Raw genomic sequence first — 20,263 nt, 5'->3', positions numbered from 1 at the left:
GTTTTTTAAAAATCGTATCATCTACACCCTGAAAGCTTCAGAAATACTCACTTTGGGGAGGAGAAAAAAGATTCACACTTCAGAATATAATTTCCCCATAGTTGGGAATGTTCTGAGTATTGTTTTCTGAGGTCATTCCATTCATTAGAAAAAAAAATGGGTCTTCCGATCCTTCAGGGTATCGACTGTCAAAGCAAAACTTTATACAGAATACAGAAAAATCTGTGTTTGTATAAATCTGGGAAAGGGGTCATAGTGAATAATTAAATAAGTTATCCTCCTTACCACTAAATCTTTACCAAAATTTCTTAGTATCTACTTGAAGAGAGGTGCTTCAATTCCTTTTTATGCTGACTTCTGGTCTAACAAAGTCTAAGGAGTTGAAGAAAAATGCAAGAAAAGATAAGCAAAGGGACTAGTTGATGCATAAACTGAATAATCCAAAGGCCCAAACAGTCTACACTTACTGTACTAGGTTGTATAATTTGTAATAACAACATCTTAGCTACAAGAATAAGATTTAATTAGAACACCTTAGGAAGTTTTACTTTATAAAGTTACAACAATAGATTTCAAAATTATTTTTAGAAATGTAACAATAGGAAGCTTTGACAATCACTTTGGCAAATCACTTTCATTCAAGTCTCATATTCCTTAAACTATAATTTCTTCCTTAACCAGGAATACAAGAAAATGTTTGTTTTATGGTGATTTTATTTAAATAATTAGAAGAGATCGATTATTCAAAATGAAAATAAACCTGGAAATTTGCTTCCAATTTCATATTTGAAAGTAAGTAAAAATTCTGTGCCAACACATGAAAGGCAAATTTACCATTTCTTTCATTAAAAAAAAATTCCGTGGGGAAAGGATAGTAATGCTTGAGAAACACTGACGTCTCTTGGGTAATTTTTTTAAAATAAAATGTTTTCATTCAAAGATTTTAAAATAGAAAAAATAAGCCAACTAATTCTGAAGAAATCAGGTTCTAAGTTAATACATTTTTTGGTTAATTTATCAAAATTCATTCTGTGAAATTACCAGCATGGACCACACCAGTGATAGGTTAAATGCCCACAATGTATCATACCAGCAATTTTAAGTCTAATCATCTTATGAGATTGAGCTCAATGTTCTGTCCGGATAAAAGGAATTCCCTTATAACTGAGCAGACCGGTATGGTGGCCTGCTTTAACCCAATTTCTTCTGGGGCTGCAGAGAAAAACGTACCTATCTGTATTGACTATTGAAGACAACACAGTTTACAAAGTAATACTGTGCTTTGGTTTCTAATGAGTTACCTAGTGATTCTCCCAGTTACTCTTACTTGAAAATCTGCAACGGGACTGCTTGAAGGAAGAAACAAAAGAATGACTACCTATTTGTCTCCAGGACCCTGAGTGGGTGATCAGTTGCAGAGATTTGGGAACCCAAATCTGTATTTTCCCTCTACTTTTGGAAATGAAGTATTACCGTCTATCGGTACAGTTTATCCTTTTTGACCTTCCTTTTAATTCCAGTTTTCACCAAGTCAGCTTCTTGTGGTGTGGTGGCTCTGGGGCCCTTTGTTGCAATAAGGGTTAGCTGACGGGAGAGAATGTGGCTTCTCAACCCCCAAAGCAATGGGCTGTGCCCCACAGGAGGGGAGAGAAGAGCTCTGCTTCATTGCCTGGGGACCAGAGCCTCTGTCACTGGGTGGTGGAGTGCGGCAGCCTTGCTCTGTGCCCACATACATCTGGGCTTCATCTCTCCATGACAGCCGTTGCGCTGAGCCTATACAAAAGGAAAAAGAAACTTGAGGATTCACATCATTCACAATGTCCAGCAAGAGAGGCCCTAATAATAGTGACTGGAGAATAGGCCTGAAAGATGAGACACAGAATGAATCCATTCTCAGACTATCTGGACCCAATTTCTAAAAAGTTAGTCTTGGTTGGATGAGATGATTCAAAGGCTATGCTACCCGACACTCCTCTTTGACTTTCTCTGTGCACTTCTCTCCCCTTCTGGGAGACTTGAGGTTTCCGACGCACTTGTATGCCTATCCCCTAGCATGGTACTCTGCCCATAGCATGATGCTAACTTAACCTGCACCAACTCATGTTGGCTGAGGTCAGTGAATATGGTTCCATGGATCCACCACTAGTACAGCCTGGGTTTTAATGGGTTTTCCAGGAGCAGCGAAGGGATTGGCTCAGAGCCAATTTCGATCTTTTATCTCATTCTCCATTCCCTTTCCCTACTTTAGATCTCTTCATGCACTTTCACCTCGTGCATTTTATGAGACAGCTGGCCATGACTGGGGGGTTTGTGATCACTCAAACTGGGAGACAGTTTTATGAATGGCCCACAGAGAGTGAGTCAAACTATAATAGAGTGAGCAAAAAGGGAGATATTCTAATTTTTTCCCGTGTACTCAGCTAATCAAGTCCTTAGTTATTTTCTGAGTTTAACCACACCTTGGTCAAATCATTGTGCTACTGATTAACTGTTAAAATTATATGTATCTCTACATTTAGTTACTTTTGTAACAAAGAATTATGTGCTTTTAGCTCTTCAAGAAAAACTAATATATAACTATAAGATATTCTATTACTTTCTAATAATGTCAGTATTAACAACAAAACCCAAGCAACTTTTGAAAATGCCAAACGTCTTCATTATGAAGGTAACAACACAGGGAACAGTTTATATATAAAACTATATTTATTGTTGTTTTAATTTTCAATTCTTTAGTGTACCTTAATATCCAAGGCCTTCGTCAAAGAAAAAAACGTTCTACTGAATTTGGGTTACATGGCAATGCACACACAAGACAGGTGTAGAATGAGCTTTTCAAAACAAGAATCCTACATTCTCTCTATAAGGAAATCTGAAGAGAAGAGTAAGGTAACAAGCATATTTACAAAGGGCAAACATCAGAAAATACAAGCAGAGCTGAAGCCCCTCTCAGCAGAGAAACCATTTTTTGTTTTCTTAAGATTTTATTTATTTATTTGACAGAGAGAGACAGTGAGAGAGGGAACATAAGCAGGGGGAGTGGGAGAGGGAGAAGCAGGCTTCCCGCGGAGCAGGGAGCCTGATGCAGGGCTCGATCCCAGGACCCTGGGATCATGACCTGAGCTGAAGGCAGATGCTTAACCGACTGAGCCAGCCAGGCATCCCAAGAAACAGTTTTTTGTTGGTTCCAAGTTTCTTTGAAACTTTCTTTAAAAAAAAAAAAGATTTTATTTATTTATTTGACAGAGAGAGACACAGTGAGAGAGGGAACATAAGCAGGGGAAGTGGAGGTGGAAGAAGCAGGCTTCCCACAGAGAAGGCCCAATGTGGGCCTCAATCCCACGACCCTGGGATCATGACCTGAGCCTAAGGCAGATGCTTAACAACTGAGCCACTCAGGCGCCCTCTTTGAACTTTTTTTTTTTTTTAGTTGACACAGAGAGAGAGACAGCCAGAGAGGGAACACAAGCAGGGGGAGTGGGAGAGGGAGAAGCAGACTTCCCGCTAAGCAGGGAGCCCGATGTGGGGCTCGATCCCAGGACCCTGGGATTATGACCTGAGCTGAAGGCAGACACTTAACAACTGAACCACTCAGGCACCCCATCTTTGAAACTTTCTAACCACTTATGATGCAAAACGTGCTCAACCTTGTCCTCTGAGTTATGAAATAAAACTGACATCTGAGCCCCAGGCCCAGGATGTTTATCATCATGTAACTCTCGGCAAAAGTATTATGTTAATAGGTATCTAATTCCATTTCCACATGACGCAGATTGAGTCCCAGAGCAGCCCGAGAACCCAGGTTGATTATATGGACCTTCTCCCAGTAGCTTGCACGGACTTCACAGATGACCAGGCATCTGGCTGAGGGCCAGCCCCTGATAAGATGTGAATGCTCCCAAATCCCCAGGGGGACCCCCAGATCAACTTAAATTCACAGGAACCTTCCTACTAGAACACAGAACATATTTTCTTAGGGCCATTTACAATTTCACCAGAACTATACCTACAGCTGCCAGTACAGATCCCAAACCCCAAGAATGACCCCAAAACCCAACCAAATTCAAAAGAGAGAGTCACTCATTGTGTGCTTGCTCAAAGTGATCCAGCAGACTGGTATGTGACCAGAGTTTTGAGTGAACATGGTAACCTCATACAAGATAAGAATCCAATCCAAATACAGTTCTCTAAGGCTCCATGGCATTTCAATACAGCCCAGCTGCTCACATGGCTTATACATGGTTTAACTATTGTGTCTGTGCTTCCATGAGACTTTCCCACTTGGGAAAACATTCAGGATCCAGGTAAAGATAGCCACTCACCTGGCTCCGGAGAGGAGAACTGGCTAACATCTGCTGCCTCACCATCCTTAAGGGCCACAGGTTGACTTCCATTCCTGAGATTTGGGTGTTCCTTTAGCACCACAAACTACAGAGAACACAAGGGAGAGAAGGAGAGAGAGGACATTGCCATAATTCATCAATTATCTCAACATACATGAAACCAGAATCTATGGCTTCATTATGTTCATCGTATGGAAGGTGAAAGCTGAAAGAAAGGCCCTGGCAAATTTCTCTCTCTTACTAATGAAAGATTCAGTTTTCAGTTAGGAGCCTTATGTCGATTAAGGCAACTAGGCACTACCAATACCTTTACTGAAGAATCTGCTCTAATTCTGGAATCCCAAATGTTGGGTCATGGATCCCAAGGATCCCACTGTTTTACTTTAAGCAATCCAAGAATGCCTAAGTGTTCTAAGCATTGCCCAAAGACCAGACAAATAAGATCTCATATATGTATGTGCTCCAACTTTTCAAATATGTGTGTGTGTGTCTAGTTAATAAAATTCATTTAAAGGTGCTACCAAGTTCTGAGTAATTTGGGGTCATTAATGGGTAATAATAACTAATAGGAGAACTACTATTTTTCAGGGATCCACCAAATGCTTTTTCAGGGCGCCAGGGTGGCTCAGTTGGTTAGGCAACTGCCTTCGGCTCAGGTCATGATCCTGAAGTCCCGGGATCGAGTCCTGCATCGGGCTCCTGCTCGGCAAGGGGCCTGCTTCTCCCTCTAACCCTGCCCGCTCTCATGTACTCTCTCTCACTCTCTCATTCTCACTCTCTCAAAATAAATAAATAAATCTTTAAAAAAAAACACACACAAATGCTTTTTCATAGTTGAACACCTTGGGTACAAGAATTCTAAAAGGCAGGCCCAGAATGATTCAGCATTTCTCTTTGGTCAAAAAAAAAATTATTTTTGTCCTTATTATATTACCCACAATTGATTGGGCACTTGCCATGCAGGCTAACCAGAGTCCACTGGCTCACATTCGCACTAGATAAGATTTGATACTAAAATAGATCAATGAAAAAAAGAATAGATCAATGCTGTAAGTTATCTCATGCCCTAGGACAAAGAGTGCAATTTGCAAAGTCCTCCCTCACCAATCAGTAACCCAGCAGAGGGACTGCCCCAAGATTTTAGCTGATCGTGCTCTCTGTTGGTTCAGAAATGGGCCCTCCACAGGAGAAGCCCATAACTCAGAAATACAATAAGGAAAAGGGAATAGGGGAAAAAAAAAAAAAACACCTCCCTGCTCATATTTCTCTTTGAGAAAAGTGTAGGAAGAATAACGACTGGAGTCAATTAGGGAGAGAAATGTTGGCGAATCCCATGAACATGTGTTTTCATTTTCTTATTTTGCACAGAGCTAATTATCCTTCACTGCTTTCTCTTCGTTAATGGTCTCCCTGCAGCAACATGTTGCCAAATCAATACACGACCCACTGTTTCAGGGCACATACCTACTATTTCTGACTAAAGTCAAAATCCAGCCCTCTGCACTGCAAATTTCCCAGCCACATGTTTTTCTGCCAGAAAAACATAGGTCCTAGAATTCTGGGCTGAGGTGGGGAAGGCAGCTGATGGAACCAGATTCGGTTCTGCTGCTTCTCCTGCTAGTTCAGATGCTCACATCTCTCCCACTCCCACTGCTATCTGCAGCAGTGGCTGGTGTGAATGACAATTATGGTGGATGGTTATGATGGCGAGGGTGATGGAGCTCAGCAGACCAAAGCCTCCTACCACAGCTTTGAGCCAATAAGCTGCTAATGACAGTGGCCAAATGTTTTGATTTTTTTTTAACTAGATACAGATTGTTTCTCCCTCCTTTCCAGGATTTCAATACCATGAATTAAACTTGCTACCCAAAACCTGAATGAAACACCATATAGACCGACAGGTGCAATATACGTCATTTAGAAGTCCACAGTCATGAGGGCTCAAAGAACTGAGGACCTTCTGTAGGTAAGTCCACCCAGGAGCACACACTTATGGAATCCGAAGATACAGAAGGGATCTCAGAGGTCATCTAATCCAAACCCGTCAGTGTCCTGAAGAGGAAACAGGAGTTCAGTGACTTGCTGAAGATTAAGACAGCCAATTAGGGGGCGCCTGGGTGGTTCAGTTGGTTAAGCATCTGCCTTCGACTCAGGTCATGATCCTGGGGTTCTGGGATCGAGCCCCGCATCAGGCTCCCTGCTCAGTGGGGAGTCTGCTTCTCCCTCTCCCTCTGCTGCTCCCCCTGCTTGTGCTCTCTCTCTCTCTCTCTTTGACAATAAATAAATAAAATATGTATTTTTTAAAAAGACGGCCAATTAGTAGGAGGTTCAGGCTAGATTTCACATTTCTTATTTGATTTTTGTATTTTAAGTATTTGTAGTTTAAGTCTCAGCCAGAAAAGTATACACTGAATGCCTCTAAGAGGCAGGATCTGCGATCCCCCGATTAGGTAGAAGCATGGCCACAGGGAAGCTCCTCTCTGGGAAAGCAAAGTGAGTGGAGGCAGGGGATGGGGACGTGGGGCAGGGAGGAGAGAAATGTTGCCTCTACTCCTCCAAAACATCTTCCTAATAAACTTTTCCCTATTCACCCACAGGTTTCAATCCCCTATGGATCTGCCATACATTCCAGCCTCTTCTGCAATTCATGCCACACATAATACCGGCAGTACACACTGAACTACTCAAGTTGTCACTGACAGGTGTCTGGAAATGGAAATTCCAACAGTTTCAAGGGAGCTTAGCCTAGCCCAAGCTCGCCCTATATGGTTTCAAGATCAGTTACTGAAGTGGGTAATTTATGAAGCATTTTGAACTTCACAATCTCTGTGCTTTTTGGAAAATGTATAGGTTTGCCAGATAAAATACAAGACACCTAGCTAAATTTGAATTTAAATTTCAACATTCACTGTAAGTATGAATTTAACGAGGCAGTCTGTATTTTTATTTGCTACATCTGGCAACTATTTTGCTGTTGAAATTTGGGATTTAAAATGTATGTGAAGAAAAGAAATCTTTTTTTTTAAGAAAAGAAATCTTAAGAAAATTAGAGCATCAACTATATTTCAATAAAGTGAGTTAATAAACAAACACAATAAATAAAATAATAAACAAACATAAAGGGGGGAAAAAAGGAAAGAGAGGTAGAGCATAATCTTGGGCTTTTAAGACATCCATTTGAAAGAGACTACCTAAAAACTGGGAAAGGCTTTTCACATAACCCATAAGAAGCTACAGGATAGAAAAAAAAGAGAGAGAGAGAGAAAATGTACTGGGATCCATATGAAGTCAATTTCTTGCTTCATGTACTTTGGTCACATTACCCAGGGCTGGGGACATGAGGCCATCCCGGCCTCGCTGTCTGTAGGCCTGCTACTGCAAATTTCTCTGCTCGACTCTTCATCTGGATTCTTTAAATTTTTTGATGGCAGCTTCTTAGTCCTGCAATAAAGCCAAAATGTGAGACAATTTCAAAACAAAACACAACTAGTAGCCCACTCAGTGATGGTCAGGGACGACTGCTTTTGCTACTGAGATGTAGGTACTTAAAATGAGAAGAAATATTAAGAAAACTAGGAGCATAACTTTAGGTTTTCTAAGGCATTCTTTTCTGCAGAACTTCCCAGATACTTCGCTTTTTCCAAGGTTCCATGAGGCCTGGGCTCCTCCCACTAGTTTGGTGCCCCCTCCTGCTCAAAGGCATTAGACGCACACAGAGAGGAGGACCCAAGAGAATACTATCTCAGAGTTGCCAAGCTAGGAAATAGGATAGGTCTCTTGCCTCCAAACCTAGCTTTATAAATACTTATTTGTTTCACAAACACAAAGCACAAAGTCTATAGAAGGCATGGTGTCATGCACTGAGGGGAAGGGCAGTAAAGGGAGGATTTTCATCTACAGACGGTGGTACAGGTATTCCCTACATTCCCAGAGAACTGGGGCCATTAGTTAAGTGGGTCATAGGCTATTCAGGATTAAATTAGGTAATTCTACATAGTTCCCTTCTGCCCAAAAGTATTATGGCTCAATAATGTTGTATAGCACAAACTATAACAGTACACACAACGCCTTTCGACACTGATGATAGGGGAAGATCAAGTCTTTTGCAAGAAAATGGAAAATGATCCCCTCACCTCAATGTAGTATTATTTTTTTAATTAAATGTATATTTTTGCTCCACCGTTTTTAACTTTTACCTTGAAATTACTGAAAACACAAATCCCAAGGACCTTCCAAGTGAGGGAAAGTACTGATTCTCTTGAACAGAAGTTAATACTTTGTGGGAAATTGACTGAGTGGAAGGCAGCCACGCAAAATGAACTATGCGGCCGGGGCGGGGGGGGGGGGGGGGGGGGGAAGCAGGTGATGCATAAGAGAAAAAAAAAGTGGAATATAAAAATGCATTATGCTCAGTAACAACCCCATAAACGATGTAGATATACTGACAAGGGCTGTAAAACCACTGATGCTTTAGAGCTGTGAAATCCTCAGCCATTTCTTGTTTTCTTTTACTCTTATCCCCCCTTTTAAACAAATGTAGCAAGTGTGTAGAAAAAGTTCATCTCGAGGAGGCAGGCGTTCCCTTGGGAGGTGCTAGAGAGAGGTTGAAAGTGCCAACAGAAAGACAAGGTCACCTGTAGCAGTGAGCCCCCCACAGCCCCAGCAGCAGCAGCAGGATGAGCCCCACCACGCCGATGGCCACCACGGTGACTTGCTGCTGCCTCCCCTGGCCAACGTGGCGCAGTTCCCATTTCAAGTCTCGGTGCTGACATCGCTCCCCGACGTAGCCAAAGACACAGCTGTAACAACACACAACAGAGGTCAGCGCTAAGCCCTGGCCAAAAACCGCTTATATATTTTCAGATTCGATATCCGGCTGTCTTTCACCCTCTGCATTTCCAGACTCAGCTCTTTAGAAGCATATGGAAAATCCATCAGGGGTCAGTTGAAAACACTCTGATTTACAAGTTAATGCAGCATGGACTTCCCCCTGTGGTCTGTTTGCCCTGGGATTGATGAGGGATTATTTGCATACCGCCTCTATAAGGCATTGCAGAACATTGATTAAAGATCAGCTTCTGTTAGGCTAAAATCCTGAGGAGCTACCTCTAAGACCAACACAAAGCAACTCTGCCCTAAGAGCCAAGAGAGTTTTTGAACAAATGTTTGGCCGGATAGCAGAGTATAGGTCAAAGGAAGGAAGAATTTGAAGGCAGAGTCCTTTACTGGAGACCAGGCTTATAAAAGCGTGCGTGTAGTCTCTGAACAGGAAGTATAGCTTTGTCAGCCAAGGAAATAAAAAATCACCACTGGCCCAAGAGAAAAAGTCTCAGTGGCGACACGTGAACATTTGTGTACTTTCCTCAAGGGAGAAAAAACTACATGGAAGAAAGGGGGCTTTCATGGTGTTTCATTAGTGAAACCCCTAACTAGCATTACCAGCCACGACCACACGCTGCAAACACGTAGATAAAAGTAAATGAAACAATGCTGCCATCTACTGGGAATGTATACTTCCAGAAATTACGGGATCTTGGGTACAACTGTATTCTACAACTCGTCACAGGAGCATAAACTTCAAAAATAACCTATTAAGCATTTTGAGCTGCTCACTTGTTAGGAATTTCCTTCCCGCTCAGCGCTGGGTCAACTATCTATCCGCACCTCATTCCAAAAGGACCTGAAGGAATGAATGCCCAGGGAATTGATACTGGTCCTCCCGGTGGGAAGAAACAGCACGGAAAAAGCATGAGATGAAGCTGCAGAAGATCTAGATCCTAGTCCCAGTTCTACCTTGAGATGGTCATAAGAGCATTGGAAAGTCACTTTAAGAGAGAAGAAGAATGAAACTAGCATTTAAGCACGCTATGTATCGGACTGACACTGTGCTAGGCACTTTTACCCATTTTACTTTCAATAGCAGACTCCCATTTTACAGATGAGAAAAGTGAGGCTCAAAGCAGTTAAGTAATTTGTACCAGGTCATACAGCTGGTGAATGGCAGGGATTTTGTTGGTTGGTTGGTTGGTTGGTTGGTTGGTTGAATACAGCTGACACACAATGTTACATTCGTTTCAGGAGTACAATGTAACAATTTGACAAGTTTATACATTATGCTCTGCCCACCACAAGTGTAGCTGCCCTCTGTCCCCATAGATCACTATTACAATATCACTGACTGTACCCCGTGTGCTGTGCCTTTATTCCCATGACTTATTCATTCCAAAACTGGAAGCCTGTTTCTCCCCCTCCCTTTCACCCGTTTTGCCAATCCCCCCACCCCCACCCCTCTGGCACCCATCAGTTTGTTCTCTGTATTTACAAGTCTGATTCTGCCTCTTGCCTCTTATTTGTTTATTCATTTTTTAAGCTTCCATATAGAAGTGAAATTATATGGTATTTGTCTTTCTCAGTCTGACTTATTTCACTTATCCTAATATACTCTAGGTCCATCCATGTTGTCTCAAATGGCACATCTCATCCTTTTTGTGGCTGCATAATATTCCATCACACACACACACACACACACACACACCATCTTCCTTATCCATTCATGTATCAGTGGACACTTCAGTTGCTTCTATACCTAGGCTATTGTAAATGATTCTGCAATAAACATAAGGATGCACATATCTTTTTGAATTAGTGTTTTCCTTTTCTTTGGAAAAATACCCAATAGAATTATTGGATCATATGGTATTTCTATTCTTAATTTTTTGAGGAAATTCCATACAGTTTTCCACAGTGGCTGTACCAATTTATATTTCCACCAACAGTGTATGAGGGCTCCTTTTTCTCAACATCCTTGCCAATACTTATTTTTTGTCTTTCTGCTTTTAGCCAGTGAATGACAGGTTTGATCCAAATGGTTTTCTGATTTCAAAGCCTGTGTTCTCTCTGCTACATTGGGCTACTTCCTAAAAGGGTTTTATGCTCTATGCACCCCTGAAAAGCTATTCTTCCAGAACGGATCATGAAAGAGATGATAGGATCTCAGTGTAGGAAGTATAAAGGACCATCAAGTTATTCCAGGCTTTCCTGGATACTGTTTTAATTCTAACTATCTTTGGTTATAGTCATTTATTACCAATGCCAAGCAGCCACTTTTAAGCTGTTGGGTGTTAATCTCAGAGACTTTGGGGTCTCAAGGAATATGCCAGTCACATGGGCAAGAGTCCTGGGGAGCAAAGGCCAGCTGTAATATTGGGGCCTCTCTGAGCCATATATGGCCCAAAGCAGTCGGCCAGCATTTCACATGGATGGGTCCCCCACTACTAGTTCTTTGGGTTATTAATTAGTTCTGTTAAACCAAGCAAAAGATTTCTAGGTTTACTTATTCAGATATATTATTCAAATCTGAGTTTATTTGGTCAAATAATTTCAAGAAATTCTGGACCGAAGAAAGGTCAACAAGACTCTTCACATTGTGGTGTACAATGATCAAGAACTGAGGGCTAGAGTATGTAGCATTTCTCAGACTGATTTGACCACACAACTCTTTTTTTTATGAAACATTTCACAGCACTGGTGTTGGGGCAGCTTGGTCTAAAGAAGACCTGGCCAGAAGCATGTGGGTTGGTTCAAAGCCAAACCAGAATGAATGAGGACCTCCTCTTAGCTCAGGAGGCTTGGTCTTCTGAGATTCTCCAGACCAGGGAACCTTTGAGGAAGACATGAGGCATAGAGACTTCAGTTCTCACATCCTCTGCAGCCCAGGCAGCCAGGGGGTCTCTGTATTTAAGGGGAGCTCCCATTGCCTTTGAGCAAGGAAAGAAGAGCAGCCCTTTATAAACCTTCTCATGGTGTTAAGAACACTCTACTGAATGATGCTGAGGAAGTGTTTCTAATAAAAGTTAGAGTGGTGAGCACTCCTAGAGATGTGTTATAGAATTTTAAAAATACAAGGTGAAGTCATCGAGACAAAAGGAGGAAAGGGTTCGATGTCTGATTAAAACACATTTTTATTAAATGTAGAATTCAAAAACAAAGTTACAGTCTAGATTAATGGGACCTCTGGTGATATTTTAAATACTGCTTTTGATTAAAGGTCCTTAAATGTGAGTGTTATCTCTAGTTTAATTGTCATTTTGTAGCAACTCATGTTTAAAACATTATCAGGGAATAAGATATTTTCATCAGGATTTAATGACAGAAAGAAAAGTAGTGTACTAAAGAGTTCATAAATCATTTAATGAATTGATGCTATCAGGTCAAATGAAAATAATGTACTAAATGCAATTCGTAATTGTGAAGTACCCTTCACATTATTGTAATGTCTCTTATAATCTAAAGTTAAAGTATCATCGAGAAAAACAAACCATGATCTAATAAAGTAGGACATTTATCTTCACAATTTCATTATTTAGGATAATTAGGAACCATGAACAAGAAAAAAAATTGATTCTTATTATTAAAATCAAGGATAACTATTGTGAAGATTGGATTTATCTTACGTTAGAAAATTACAGCATGCAAATATGAACATGAGGGTAGAATTCTATGAGAACTGAGTCATTTTCACTAATATTCGCGAGCATTTTTCATTACATTTGTCTAGCTGACATGATTTATAATGCAAGGCCATTCACTTTGTCACAGAATATAACTTGTTCTTCTAACAATTTAGACTATGTTTCTGCTGATTATTATTCATAAAATAATAAAACCCTTTAAGCTTATAGCATCTATTCCTGAGGATCAGAATATTTTATCACTTCTTCCTCGGACATGGAGAAATTATCAATGAGTCAGGAGTCTAGCCATGGGGGGACCTATTTATTTTTCAGGACCTATCAGTTCCCCCTGATTGACTTGAAAACACAAAATCTACTAAAAGTAAAATTTGATGCAGAGCTAGATATTGCCGCAAGGGAAATGTTTTCTGAGTAAGTACGGTGGGAGGACCTATAATTTCAGGTCACCCTCAAACCTACTTTTCAGTTGACTGTGCACACTGTGAAACCATCATGGGAACAAAAAAGGAACAAAGAGAAGCAGGGACTGCTTCCAGCAATTGTTACTAAGTAACAGAAGTGTAAACACCAACTATTAGAAACTGAAGAAAAACAATTTTTTTTCTAGTTTTGAAAATTGAAGGTAAGAAGTCCAGTGTGTGTATGTAACACTTTTGTAAATTCAGAAACATACGGTGGATGTTCTCCACATATGCGAGAGAAAATAAAGTTTTAAGGAATTCTTCCACAAACCTAAGTTTTTCAGCCAGAACAAGAGGTTTAGGCCCCAGACCGTACCAGTAGTGACATCAAGTTACGTAAAAGGGAAAATCATCAATTCTTTAAATGTATATTTACCATTGGCAGCTTGGGGGTTGGGGGTGATACGCAGGGAGGGTGCAGTACGCACACACACACACAATTTATACGTGTGTGTTTATATGTTTTTCCCTAGCAAAAACCGAATTACAGAAAAAACTCCTTGATACGAATTTTATGAATTAACCAAAAGTTATGGACTGCAATCTCATATCTCTGTGCCATCACAAAGACAGCTTGACTTACTTGCATGCGTATCTGTCAACTGCTTCGATGTACATACACACACCGTTATAGAGGCAATAGCCATCATAGGCCGAGGGGCATTCCCGGTAACCATTTCTCACAGAATGGTGGCCATCCTCCATGAGATGAGAAGGGGACGTAGAGTCTACAAGAACCAAAAACATTACTTTTACTTTCTGAAGTGACTAGGTCTTTCAGGGGTCAATATCCAGAACTAGTCTCTGTGAACAATTTGTGATCTAGTGTCTTTTAGTGACAAGAACTCAGAAGCAACTCTAGTTTTCACTTTCCTAACCAGACTTCACGTCATTCACCACGAAGCCAGCCATTCTTTCGTTAGCTTCAGTTTTGTTTGACATAAAGCATACTGGAGGCAAGTAAGAGAATGGTCAATTCTAAATTACTGCATGAATCCCGAGTGACTGGTCTCATTATGAAAGCCATCTGTCATCCACAAACACCCACCAATGATGTGAAGTGACAGCTAGCTTTAAGAGGGTCTCACTGAACAAAATATCTCTTTATGGTTTATAAACTACCCACCAATATACAGCCCCTTACCCCCAGTACCCTGGAAGCCTCAAAAATTTCTCCCACATAATGTTTTCTTCTAAAAATGATATAAATATCAGGGGAGCCCTCAAAGACAAGACTAGCACATCTGACAGAAAAGAAATGTTACCATGACAGAGGGAATGTCAAAGTGGTAAAGTCCCTTTTATTGAATAGTTTTCTGCTCATTAAAAGGAAAACATTTGGGTGTGTAGCTGACTATATAAATATTAGCAGTCTTTCAATACTATAAGAAGAGCAAATTATCTGAGAAAAATAATGTGTTCAAAAAAGAGACCCAAATAAGTGTGTAAATTTCCCTTCTTAAGATGTTTCCTGCTTGCAGAGCTGAAGCAGGTAAATAGCTGGGAGGTGGTGGCAAAAGCGCCCCCGATCCTGGTTTCCAGGGTCCGGGTGAAGCTAGCTCCCCTTCTGGGGTACAGGTGGTGAGAAGATACTGCCATTTGGGGAGAGCCTCGAGGAAGCAGAAGTCGACCGTTAATATTCAAAAAGAAAGAAAAAAGAGCTGAAGTTCTAATTCAGATCAAGAAATACTAATTTTTTAAGGTAATATTTTAAAAGCTTTAAAAGTGATTCAAAATGCTAAGGGTCCAGACATCCTTCCTGACCTGCCTTGACCTGCAAAGTTTTTCCAGCAGCCCCAGAAATCAACATTACAAATTAAGACATTAGTCGCATAAAGAGAACCACCTGTATTCCCACCTTTATTGAATTGTGAATAATAAAAAAAGAATTTCTTCCAGATGCTATTAAATTAAGAAAACTTGGACTACTTCACATTCCCAAGCTTAGCACCCACCTAATCAGGAACGTAAACTCACCAGCCGGGTTGAATCGAATGATTTCTAGACTCTCTAGAGCAAATACATTGGGGTATAGAATTTTCCAGAATTAAGTCCCTTCCTTGGGCCTAGACCACCCACCAACCTACCAGTGCATATCCGCCCAGGTTCAGACAGGCTGCCGGCGCACATGCAGGTGTAGTTTCCCTCCGTATTTGTACAGGTGGCATTCTCCCCACAAGTGTGCATGCCCAATCGGCACTCATTAATATCTGCCAGAAACAAAGGAGTAGGGAAAAGAAAAGTGAAGTGCAGAGGAGGACAAAGGGTTATATTATTGGAAAAGCCAACATTCTGGGAGGGGAGCATCTTCAACCTCTGCCATGCTGCATTCTCTCAGAGCCTCTGTATTTTTTTGATTAAGAAGCTCTATCACGGGGGGGCCTGGGTGGCTCAGTCGTTAAGCGTCTGCCTTCGGCTCAGGTCATGATGACAGGGTCCTGGGATCGAGCCCTCCATCGGGCTCCCTGCTCCATGAGAAGTCTGCTTCTCCCTCCCCCACTCCCCCTCTTGTGTTTCCTCTCTCGCTGTGTCTCTCTCTCTGTCAAATAAATAAATAAATAAATAAATAAATAATAAAAAGTTCAATCATGAATGTTGGACACAAGGATGAACTGGCTCCCTCAGCTGCCTGCCCATTCAGGTGTTCTAAACTCCTGAAATAAGGCTGGATGATTTCCCAGTGCTTGGGAGGAAAGGAGACATCCCAACATGCAGTTCAGTGGGAAGGTTGGAGTGAGTAAACTAGCTCTAGGCAAACATTTAGCAAATCAGATCCTAAAGATTCATTCTTAACTGTTGCAAATAGACATCCAGTCATTGACATACATGTTAGAGCAAATAAAACATTTCTGCTTTTTTTCTGCATAAATATAAACTAAGTCATCCCTTTCTTTCCCAACTACCAATGTTTTCTTTCTCAATTACCACCAGCGTAACATTTAAATCCTTCTTCTCCTCAGTGTTACATTACTATAAGAAGAACAGTCTCACTACGTTCCCTGCATCCCATATCTCCCCCACTCTACTCCTAAACACCAGTGCCAGATTAACATCCTAAAGCACATCTCCCATCACTGCACCCCTTGACTCAAACGCTCTCTGTTGCCTAGAGTTGAGCTGCCCAATATGGCAGCCATCACCATGTGTGTGTGTGTGAGCACCTGAACTTCAGCTGGTCTACACTGACATATGCTGTAAGTATAAAACATCTACCAGATTTTGAAGACTTAGTACCAAAATAAGAAAGAATATAAAATACCTCAGTGATTGATTACATATTAAAATATTAATATCTTGGATATGTTGGATTTAATAAAATATAAAAATTAATTTCACCTGTCTCTTTGTACTTTCTGTAATGTGGCTATTGGAGAATTTAAAATTATGTAGGTAACTTATATTATAGTTCTACTGGATAGGGTTTGTAGAAGTTTTTACTAGAGAAGTAAAACCCTAATGACTGACCCTCAGCTTCTAGTCTTCTATATATGTAATCCAACCCGCCTGTTATGAACTCAATTGTATCTCCCCTAAAATCTCTATGTTGAAGCTCTAACCCCCAGTGTGACCATATTTAGAAATGGGGCCTTCAAGGAAGTAATTAAAGTTAAATGAGGTCACAAGAGTGAGGCCCTAATCCAATAGGATTGAAGTTCTTATAAGAAAAGGAAGAGACACCAGATCTCCTATCCCCAAACCACAGCAGAAAGGCCATCTAGTTTACATACACTATACTTAGCACCCCCCAAATAGACCCATCATATGCTCGTGTGTGGAATGCTCCCTGTTCCTTCCCATTTCTGCCTAATGAAAATTTACTCATGCTCCAAGTTCCATCCACAGTGATACTTCCTTCATGAAGTCTTTCCTAATACCTCAAATAGATATTCTTCCAGTTGGGAACTTTCACTGTGGTTTTTACTTCTCTCATAATGCTTCTCACAGCTCCCTGTCCCTCAGACCCTACTCTTCTCACAAGCAAGCACTACCTCCATCATTCTGGCGTTCCTCACACGAACAAGTACCATGTCTTTGCACTAATAGGTGCCAAATAAATATTTGTCACATTGAACTGCTATCCCAAATGACTCAAATTGAGTCTTTTTTTTTTGCTTACTTCCTGTTATAATTTCTATGAAATCTCTATAGTCTCTCCATCTCTATAATTTCTATAATCTCAATGAACCTTGAGAGTCAGAGAGAGCTTTTCCAAGAAGCAAGAACAAAGATATACTTTTAGCCAAGAAATACAACTACTCCTAAGAATAAGAATAACTTATTTTTGTGTGGCATTTATTATGCTCCAAGCATGGTTTAAAGCACTATAGCTACATATATCTGGAAAGAGGAAGGAAAGAAGGAGGGAGGGAGAAAGGCAGAGAGAGACAGAGAAACAGGAATAAGCCCATTCTTCCACGTGGCGTGAGGACTCCACGCCAACCAGGTACGCTGGGCCGTGATACCCTTTTGCATGTTCACTACTGGAAGGAGGTAGGTTAGTAACAGGGAAACAGAGTTTAATAAGCTTAAACATCCAAAAAGTATGCCTTCTTTTCTCTTCAAAGTAAATTAAATAGAAAGCCTGTTTGTCTAAATTATCTATGAGCCTAATTAATTAAGAGCAGTAACATTTTCCTAATTGACGGCCAACTATGTGCTGAAAAGAGTATTTACAAGTGACTGTGGACTCCACAAAACTAATCTGATAAAGGTCTGATTTAAACCAGCCAGATCCAAAAAAACGTGGGAGTCGTGACTGGTGTTTCATCTTTAACCTCAGCATGTGGGAGAAAGCAGCATCATTTCAGTTTCTTATCAGGTCATCTGCCCCTTACCGTAAAAAGATTTGTATGTTTTCAGAAGGCAAAGAAAATACTGGAAGAGACATGTGAAAACCCTATTAAACTCTGGGTAAGCACTTCACTGGGCTAGGATGACTTTAGGCAGGTCCCCACTTGTGGGATGCTACGGTGTTACTGACACCTGGCAGGGTATGAGACATCCACTGAGTGAGCTCCCAACCCAGAAGCCACACCCAGACCTTGGCAGAGGACGGTGATTATGAAAGAGGTCTTAATCACTCTTTACTTGTATCTAAATGTCAGTGGCTTGAATCCCCCATCTACTGACACTCATCAAGAGCCACCTGATGAGCCCTTTCACAGAACTACCCCCCCTTTCCTTTATGCACAGAGCAGGGACTTCCAACAAGCCTCCATCAGCTCTGCAGTTCACCACGGCTCACCTACAAAATCCAGGGATAACGAAAATGCTGTAGGACTCCCCCCCAACCCCATGATGGCTCGAGGTGTGGAGTACTGATGAGGCACTGGCGTCACTCAAACTTGAGAGAAAGAATTTGGAAAGCAGAAGGGCCCACCACCTCTGCAGGGTCTTGAAGCTGACTAGTCCCATCCTAACACAAGGGCACAAACTTGACTGTTCATCCAGAATTGAGATATGTCAGTTTGAACAGGTCACGCAACTTCTCTTTTAACATGTGTGGCACTTAAATTATATCCTATCTTTTCTCGACCCACCACACCCACAGTGTTTCTCAATCCTCTGAGGCCTGCCTCCAGTCCCCTCCCTAGGCACACACGCTCTCTTACCAAGACAGTGAATTCCATCACCTCGGTAGCCTTCCAAGCACCGGCAGACATAGCCACCTTCAGTATTGACGCACTTGGAGGTGGGAGGGCAAACTGTGATGCCCGTCTCACATTCATCTATATCTGTGGGCAAAACGATGAACAGTGAAATATGTAGACAATTCTGGCATAAATGAGAATCGTAGGAAAAAATAAGTATAAGCTGACATATAATCATTCAGCCACTCACAGATACTGTTTGCAAATGTAATGCAGATTCTGCATCTTGGTCATAAAGTTCATTTCCGAATCAATTTTTACAGATTGTTTAGGTGTCTGCTTAGCTAAGTATGTGTAAATAAATCAGATTGTGCCAGAGTTTCAGACCATAAAAACTGAGATTTTTACAGTAACCACTAACTTAAAATTTCAAGGCATTCAATATAAAACGGAAATCTATCCAGCACAATCTATTTCTTAAATTAAAACTTATGACCTCAGGTTTTAGGGGGGAAAGTTGTGTTTTTATTGTAATTGGTGAATTTATAAATTTGACTCAAACTCAAATTCATGCTTGTGAAGCCAATTATAAAATTTTTTCTCCTTAATATCAACTGCATATATTACATAATTCTAATACAAACTCACTGTAATAGAACAACATACTATACGTTTCATATACTCTATATATGCCATCCTTTGTCTTTTTAGCTAATATCAAATAATTTATTCCATCCTGCTGATTACATAAATCCTCTGGAGCTTTTGAATCAGTATTATCTGAAAGAATGTTTCTGGTTCACTATTTTCCAGATATGTGTATTGGCCTTTGCTCTTACCAAAACATAGCTTTCCATCCCCAGTAAATCCTTTCAAACACTGACACGTGGCATTTTCTCCCTCTGAAACACACTGAGCCTGTGTACTGCATCCCACAGGACCACAGTCATCCGCATCTGCAAACAGCGAGAACCCCATCAGATTATTTGCAGACCCTAGGGGGGAAATGGGCTTGAATGTTTTGGGTTCTACAGAATATTCCAGCACTTTCTTTCTAAGTTCTAGGACAGCCTAACCTCCAAAGAGAAACAATTAGTTGACCTGTAAGCTATATCTATATTAAAGGGTCCATAAGCTATATGCTCCCATTTACATGCTTTCAGTAAATCTTTAGTCTTAAAGAACTATTGGTGTTCAAAGAGCCCTGTGTGAACTTGTTTATAATTTTTTAAAAAGCATTTGCAAACTTGAACTATAAAATTTCCAGGAGTAAATGGACTCAAATATCAAACCTTTTATTGTTTATTTGAGAATTCTCAACCATTATGATGTACAATAGGGGTCAATATATTCTTATCTCCCCAAAAGACACAGACTAATATTTAACAAGTAGA

General features: G+C 40.7%; 1 protein-coding gene across 1 annotated transcript in view; it reads right to left on the bottom strand.

The window, feature by feature from the left end:
- Positions 1 to 696: 696 nt before the first annotated feature.
- EGF (epidermal growth factor) overlaps positions 697 to 20,263 on the bottom strand; it is a 95,597-nt gene continuing 76,030 nt past the window's right edge. The window contains 9 exon segments of the mRNA XM_025873628.2: positions 697 to 1,573; positions 1,576 to 1,773; positions 4,323 to 4,428; positions 7,667 to 7,784; positions 8,978 to 9,142; positions 13,862 to 14,006; positions 15,366 to 15,488; positions 18,891 to 19,013; positions 19,709 to 19,825. Of these exon segments, the coding sequence (XP_025729413.1) occupies positions 1,524 to 1,573; positions 1,576 to 1,773; positions 4,323 to 4,428; positions 7,667 to 7,784; positions 8,978 to 9,142; positions 13,862 to 14,006; positions 15,366 to 15,488; positions 18,891 to 19,013; positions 19,709 to 19,825 (1,145 nt within the window). The 3' untranslated portion in view covers positions 697 to 1,523.

Source organism: Callorhinus ursinus, unplaced genomic scaffold (genome assembly GCF_003265705.2).
Source record: "Callorhinus ursinus isolate GAN/ISIS: 27379988/994484 unplaced genomic scaffold, GSC_fseal_2.0 scaffold4, whole genome shotgun sequence".
NCBI classification, from domain to species: Eukaryota; Metazoa; Chordata; class Mammalia; order Carnivora; family Otariidae; genus Callorhinus; species Callorhinus ursinus.
This window is presented reverse-complemented; position numbering and strand designations above follow the sequence as displayed.